The following is an 8,601-nucleotide window of genomic DNA, read 5'->3' on the forward strand; positions in this document are numbered from 1 at the left end:
CAGTTTGATACCAAACTTATTGACATAAATTCATGAAATAGTAGTTCAATAAAATTTTAAATGTTGGTCAACAAACGTGATGACATGGCCTTTCTCCTGTGACCCATCTGGAAAGGGTTAAAATAGCCACATGGTGGTGACATAAACTGAATGAATTTTAAACAGAATTTTCTGAACAGTGAAGTATGAACAGGCATTCTTTTAAATGCAGTTAAAAGAGGGACAGAAAAAATTAAATGTCTGTACTGCAATGCAAATTGGATGAAAGTCATTGTACTTTTATGCCTAGATGCAATTGGTTTCTTTACCATAGCTATATATAAATTACAAGTCAAACTAGTTATTTTGATCATTTTGAATTCCACACAGAACTGCATACTATATTCCACCACTTGGACATTCCTCAGACTAGTTCTCTGTTCTTGCTTATGGAATATATGTTTATATCACATTGTCAATACATTATATGCCTATTTATTTACTGCATGGACAATACATTTATTGTTTTACCAGTCACACTATTTAGGTAGAGCACTTACTTCAAAAACTCATGTGATAAAGTGTTTTAAGGTTCATATAAATACTGCATTATCTTTGTGTAATTTACCAAATAGAAGATACGGTAGTGCCAACCCTCCACCATACTAACAACAAGGAATTAGAGTTTAATTCCTCTCTTTATTAACTTCAACAAAATAGTAGCTACAAAATGTTACATCCAAACACACAGAAACACGGCCAACATTTACACTCTTACACATACAAACATGCATTTATCTGACCAACAAACAAAACACATTCAACAAACAGAAACAGTAAACAATAGTGAACTTCTGAGTTTTCCTCGAGTTGTTGTCGCTACAATATATTTTGTGTATTAATGCTTGTGCATTGTATATTGTAATGCAACAATGAGACTTAGTTACATAAGAGGATGACACAGCAATATTAAAGTTGTATTAAAGAGATAAACAATAAAATTCAAATAAAAATTACTTGTCCAACAGACAAAAGGAAAAAAAAAACTTGTTGTTGCAGGCATTAGGCAATATGAATTGGAAAACCCTGTAACACCACTGTTAGTTCATTCATCTATACTCATTTCAGATTATAGTAAAGAATGTCTATCTTATTATTCTAAATAAATCAATTTTTTTCTGAGCAATTTAAAAAATTTGATCTCAAAATTCATGGCTGACTATACATTAAAAACTGATCTCTTGCAACCAGATCAAATGAAGGTTTGATCATATTAACATATTAGAAAAATACTGTCAATACAACTGGATATGACGAATCCAAAAAGCATGTACTAAATCAAAAAATATTACCAAATTATGTAACTTGATTAATTTACAACCCTACTGAACAACTTGCTCAGACAAAATGATGTTCAAAGTCAAATATATGTATGAAAGTTGTGATTTCATTTCTTTGTTTCCAGTATATATCTTGTACATCCAAGCTGTGATATCAAAGTAACTGGATTAATCTCATAAAAAAAAAAAAACCATGAGGCACAGTTACCATTTTAAGTGTTAAATTCAAAAATACAAAACAGCAACTATATCAGTAAGCGAAATATGATTTTAACCCTTGAGCTCCATATGTAGTTTTGCACTCTGTTACATAATACATAAACATTAAACTGTAATATATTTGTATTCTTATGTTATATCTGAGCTATGTTCGATATATATATATAAAAGAGGTTTGTTTATTTTATTCACTACAGGAAACCAAATGGTTGAACTTACAAATTTTAAAATAAGTTCATCATAACCAGCTTTTACAAGAAATTTAATGGTGCTATGTTTTTTGTATTTGGTGTAGTAGTTAATAACAGAATTGACAATTAATGATTAATGCACAATTTTTTTTGTAATAAACATACAAATATAAGCACATTTTGCACATAGAAAGCATTATGGCGAAAGACACTCAGATGACCTTGCTGTCAATTCAGTATTTCCAAAAACAGTTTTATTTAAACAGTGCTAAGTGGTTTCATAAGTGATTTAGTAACTTTGTGAATTGCAAATTATTGTTTAGTTATACAGGTAATTATGCCACCCAAGAAATTCCCTTTCTATGGAAAGTATTCTGCTGCTAAAAGAATGCAAGCACAAAGAGCAGCTGAAACAGAAGAAGAATGCAATCAAAGACTTCGAGCTCAAGCTGAAAGGCAGGCTACTCAAAGACAGCAAGAAACTGTTGAACAGCACAAAGCCAGAGTTCAGTTAGAATCATCAAGGCAAGCTGGATATAGACATTAAGAAACTTCTGAACATCGTCAAATCAGACTTCAAGCACAAAAATTAAGACAAATAACTTACAGAGAGCAAGAAACAGTGAAGCAACATCATTATGACTTCAGGCTCAAAGAACAAGAAAAGCTCAAACATGATCTTATTTCAAATAAAACTTTGTTTGATTAAATGCTTTTTTATTTCTCGCATCACAGCTTTTATCTACTTATTGAATAATTTGCTGAAAAAAATATTGATCTATACATTTCAAATCTAAATTTTCACTGTGCAACGCAGGGTAACTCAGCTAGTGTATATGTAGAAATAAGCCAATAGAAAGTACATATAGATACATGTGATATTCAACATAACTGGCAGTTATTATATATTACACTTAACCTTAACATGTATGTGTGTAAATATCTCTGTAGTAGAGTACTTACGGATGATGGTGAAGCTGCTATGCTTATTATTTTTTGGAATACCAGAAGTTGAAGTGTTCGACATTTCTTTTGGGGTCTTTTTACTTTTTCAGAAGATGGAATAGACAACAGAGCATGGATCAATTCCTCTATTTCACATTTTTGCTTCATTCCTCTTTTGTTTTACTGTAGCTACTGCATTCTCACTTTTTCAATTATACTTCAATTTTTGTTTTCTAGTTTGCCTTTTACAGACAAGAAAGGCATTCAGTGTCATCTGAGAAACTAGATGTAGGCTTAGCTTTTTTTAACCATGCCAGGAATTTTTTTAATATGGGTCATAAGGTTCCAGATATTGGTCGGCTTTGTCAACAGAGCCCATGTAATTATCATATTTCTCCATATGATAGGGTGTATAGAAGAACTGGGATGTTCCTCTATAATAGATTTTATTCTTTTCAACCATTGAGACCTCATACCTCATTGTAATTACCAGAAAATACTGTCAACCCATCACACAATTAGAGCATTATCACGCTTTGCATATACACTCGTGAATTTCGGTAGAATTTTTTCGGCACAGATTTCTCATCGTCCCTGTCATATACATCTTTCTCAAATCTAAATACTCGGCTAACCTCAAATTGGAATACAAGTTGTCAACAAATACATGTTGTCCTTTGTCTAGTACACTTTGGGCAAGATGCACTACAATTCTCTCTGAAACCGAAAGTTTTTGGGGCATGGCAGATGGCAACTGGTACATATCCTTTCCATAATATATACTGAAATTCCAGGTATATCCACTTAAATTGTCTCCTGAGGGACACATAATGAAAAGTTTCAATCCAAAACGTGATCTCTTGTTTTTTATATATTGCCAGAAAGCTAACTTACCCTTCCAAAGTACCAAAGCTTCATCAATTGCTATTTTTTCCTCTGCATCAACTACATACTTACATTTTTCCTGCAAGAAGTCACAGAAAGGTTATATTTGAGTCTGGGCATTCCATCTTTCAACATCTGCAACACTTGAGAAGCTCAAGAATTTCATGATAGTAAAGAATCTGTCCCGACTCATAACGTCACAGCAGTAAAAATAAATTCCCGGAAAAAGAGAAGAATGCTGCCAATACTGAAGAAGTTCGTTGAACTTACATAATCCACTGTATAAAAACAGTGCCATCCTCACATACAGCTTATCAGTAGTAACATCACACCACTTGATTCCATAAATTTTGCTACTGCAATCAGGATTCGTATTGAAATATTCTTTAGCACAATCATTTATAGATCCACACAAATAATGCATAACTTCTTCACTAAGAATGATTTTGAAATAATTAATATATTTCTCACTACCCATATTTATATTGGGGTTTATTCCTTCATACGGCTAGTTCAATGGAGCAATGTCTTAAGGCCTAGCATCAGTAAATGGATTGGAAATTAGTTTCCACCCAGTCAATGTTTCCCTTGCAACTGGAACTGATCCTTCCAAATCACAAGAACTGGTGTCACTCTCACCTGATAAATCCCAATACTGTCACTATCAGCTGGGAAATAGTCAACCTCACTATCATCACTATTAAAAATAATGTTTGCAGTCATGTTTTTTACTAATGATATAGTCATACTGCAGGTGAATGACTCGCATATTATTTCCCAAGTGCACCCGTATCAACAAATCCTAATTAAGAGGAGGAACTAATTTACCAATGATATCATGACTTTTGTCAGAGGTAGCTAATTAATATGGCAAAATGTTAGAAAAGAAAGCAAAATTATATGGCATTTCTCCTTTTAGCTATATAGATAGGTTTGTACCTGCTGTGAAAGGGTTAATGATTACAGTATTTTAACCCACAGTATCAGGTAGTCATCAAGTAGCATTAACATTAAAAAGAAAATTCTCTGTTCACACACACAAATATAATTTTTTTGCTGAATAAGGCCATGATGACAAGCTTTTAAATACCCATTTTCTTCCTCCTTGACTAAATTTTTATTTATTTATTATTGCTTTAACTTAAATTTAATGTTTTACTGTGACACATCTATTATTAATGTTAACATTTTCCTTACTCAAAAATGTATTTCCAATATATACTTACCTCTCTGCACACTAGCTATTCTTTGTGAATCAGCCTTTAAGATTTTGCATGTCATAACACGAAATGCAGTAGTGCATGATCTAATCTTCATTGACAAAAGCCCCTCCACAAATAGTAAGGCAACACATCCTCCACACATAGTAGATCCCGATAAGCATCAGCAATTGAAAGTAAACTTCATTCTTAAATGAGTCAATAATAATGTGCACCTGTGGGCAAAAAGTTATCTATCGGAAATACATTTTCAAGCAAGGAAAATGTTAACTTCCGAAAAGATACTTATTCTCTGCACGCAATATCAAGAATCCCACAATCTAGGCAATTTCCATTTGGAGAAGGAAACTGAAGGGAAAAGCCCATGGCATGTGACTCCCCAAAGTGGGGGCTTACTAGATGGGTAACACTCATGGGAGACTATATCCATCTCATGCAGGGTATACTCTTTGCATGGCTGAAAGTCTGAAAGGAAGGCAAAATAAGCCAATTTGTCAAAGAGATGGGCAGAAAAAAGACATGACCAACTGAGTATTTTCACACAACAGGTCAGTTGGACACGAGGCATGGTGTACAGTTTGGTATATGTTCTGTTATACAATTTTTTCTCCTTACACAAAGGAACTAAGTCCCTTCCTGTTGTGCAAGAAGTGTATGTTGCCCCAACTAGCTGGCATATTATATGAAAGGTGGTGACCTGCACTATGCTGACATGGAAACCCTTGCCTTACTTCCCACTCGGTCTCTTATCAGGAAGGATTACACAACCAGTCAAATATCTTGACGGCTAGGAACTAGGAGTGGCAAAGGTCTCCCATGCTCAACTCAAAGAATGGAGGGGAGGAGATTTGCATTAGGGAGACACACGAGAGGTACAAAGACCAAATAAGGCCTAACCAATGGAACCATATTTTAGTGGAGAAATGCAATGGGTTACTGTAAAACCTGAAAAGCTGGCATGGTTGAGCAGGGAAAATAAATATATATCCCCCCCCCCCCAAGAAAAGAAGACAAAGGCAGAAGAGACAAGAAGTGAAAAGAATTAAAGTGTGAAAGAACCTGAATGATACAATAGTCAGCTGCAAAATGGGATCCAAAGGTCTTTAAACAGAAAGAGACATGTCCTTGTAGGAGCTTGAGCAGACTGGGTACAAAGGGAAAGAGTCAGCAATGGGACATAAAACAGCCAACTCAACAGAAGGGTGGACAGAAGCAGAAGAGGGACAAGAAATGGGGAAAAAAAGAGAGATGAAGGGTTCACAGGGTTAAGTAACAAAAATTGATTCACAAGGTTGTGAGAGATGAGAATCAAGGAAAAAAGGAGGGAATGGTGTCAGGCAGAGAGAATAGCATCCCATCCCAGAGGGCCTCAACAATAGGAAAACTAAATAAATAGGGACAAAGCAGAAGATGAAACCCTGGCCAAGGTATTGAAAAGGACAAAACATAGATCCCCAGAAAAATGGTGCAGGACTTTAAACAGTAAATTGAAAAGAGGATAGGCAATAAAAGGGATGGGTAAGAAAAGGGCAAAGACAGGAAAATTGAACACAAGAGAGTGTTACTCTAAGCAGGGATCAGCCCTTCAACCAAGTAGAAGGGACTCCAGGGATTGGGGATCCAACAACAGAAAAGGGAAACAGCCACAAGCTCTGATATAGGAATCCTGTAGTTGAGGAGGATGAAGCATTTGAGAGTGGGAACAAAGCTGATCCTGGAATGTATCAACATGCACATGTGTGTCTGAAGAAGAAAGAAAACCCAAATAAGCCTCAGCATGAGTCATGTAGTAAGGAACAGGAAGAATCAAGACATAGGAGAAAGGGAGAGTAAAAAAAAACAAATCTGAATAATCAAAACCACAAAGAAATTTGCAGGTGAGACAAGAAAGACATCAAAGAACCCATGGCACAATGAACTATGGCAGTAACTTTTTCTACAGTTAACAAGCCTCCAGTGGCCACAAACAGTAAGGACACCATTAGCAACATCACCAAAGCCTCGTGAGGAGGTAGAAGTGACCATCACTTGAGAATTCATGGTTAATGTAGAGATTCTGCAGATTAATTTATATTATTTTTTATAGTTATTTAGAGGCAATGTTGCATTAAATTGAAGATAATACGAACTAAAAAAAAAAGTTAACACTGCGAAAAGGCAGCATAAATTTCATGAAATTGATTAAGTTTAAATTTAAAGAAACAGGTTTGTTAAAGACAATGTCAAAGATGAAATGAAGTAAATTTTGAGTATAAGCCCACTGCACCTGGAAAATATGTCATGCACCTATTGGTGGAGGGCTATTGATGCATGATGATTACATCATGCACTAGCACAGTTCACATTATAATGCATCTTAGGTGGGCAATAGCTCATGGCTAGTGACATGGGCAAAATCTCAAAGGCAGATGCATGAGGAATAGCTACTGTGTGCAGAGAGGTAAGTATCATTTCGAAATTTCAGTTTATTACATTTTTTATGTCTGGTATTTTTGTTCGACAAAGCTTTAAGTTGCTTTTTTTCTCTGCTGAATTTAACTTCCCAAAATTACCTTGTCTCAAAATAGTAATTCACAGTAAACATCATCAGAATGAAATATAACTTTTTTTTTCTAATGAATTATTTTCCTAACTGAGGAAGTTCCACTGAAGCAAAACATCTTGGTCTATGATTTCTTTCCAGTTACCCAAGAGAAGTTGAAGTTTTTTTCAGAAGATTTATATTATACAATTTTTTTTCATTTATAAGTTGGTTTATTAAAGTTTTATATAAACTGGTCTATACAATGATTACGGATTATCAATTACTTTCACATTAGTAAACATAAAAAAGTAATTTAATACAGATTAAAGTTTTTAAAGGTGTCTCACTTCTTTAGGTAAGAGTAAAAACAAAAGGAATACTTTTTTTGTTAGTGTTTACTTACCAACAGAAATTCCTTAACCCACAGTTTCAGCAAATTGTTGGGCTATGAAGAAGACAAAAAAAACTTTAGATACATAATGTATGTATGTAAACATTTAAGTAAATTCAGATAGACCAAGCTCCTAACCATCTACAAATTGGTGACATAACTGATAATTTCACTTTTCCATTAATAGCTAGAATTACATAAAAGTATCTACTTTGGATTGTTTTCAATTACAACATAAACCATGACTAATCAATGACACAAAAACATATTGTAATACATCTATATATAAGTGTTCTTTTTAGTCATGGCAAAGTGGCTCACAGAATGGCTCTGAATTTTTTTCAAGTACAAACTTTTAGCTCATAGCTCTGTCATCTCTTGATCAATTTGAGATCTAATTAGTTTTGAACTCGGGAGGTAAAACCTTTTCGATTGATGTATTTGACCACACCTAAGGTCTCAGATTAATTTACTCTAATCCTCCCTAAAAGAATTGTAATTTCAGGGTAGGCTGGTAGAGATCCTGATGAGTAATAAAATCAAATCAGGTATAAGAGTGCCCATGCTTGATATTGCTGGTGCACAAAAATATAGCTAATAGAATGGAAAAAAGGTCTCAGGTTAATTTACCCTAATATTGTCTACAGGAATTTCGAGTGCTGCAACTATTGAGGATTCCCTCTTGTTTATGGAATATTTATCATACATTCATAATGAATTTGAAGGAATTAAATCAGTAAATTGCCATTTGAGAAATCACAATGGTAATATTACTTTTGATTAGTTGGTTACTTTCATGACATTAATCAAATTTCAATCAATTATATTGGTTGGTTGGCAAGCTCTAGAGTGTATGTGTGTGTGTGTGTGTGTGTGTGTGTGTGTGTGTGTGTGTGTGTGTGCATGT

General features: G+C 34.2%; 1 protein-coding gene across 1 annotated transcript in view; it reads right to left on the reverse strand.

The window, feature by feature from the left end:
• Positions 1–8,601, reverse strand: part of LOC106459760 (type I inositol 1,4,5-trisphosphate 5-phosphatase-like) — a 104,881-nt gene that overhangs the window by 93,102 nt on the left and 3,178 nt on the right. The window contains exon 2 of the mRNA XM_013919414.2: positions 7,707–7,748. Coding sequence (XP_013774868.2) covers positions 7,707–7,748 — 42 coding nt within the window. The remainder of the gene's footprint in view (positions 1–7,706; positions 7,749–8,601) is intronic.

This window comes from Limulus polyphemus, unplaced genomic scaffold, assembly GCF_000517525.1.
Source record: "Limulus polyphemus unplaced genomic scaffold, Limulus_polyphemus-2.1.2 Scaffold657, whole genome shotgun sequence".
Lineage (NCBI taxonomy): Eukaryota > Metazoa > Arthropoda > Merostomata > Xiphosura > Limulidae > Limulus > Limulus polyphemus.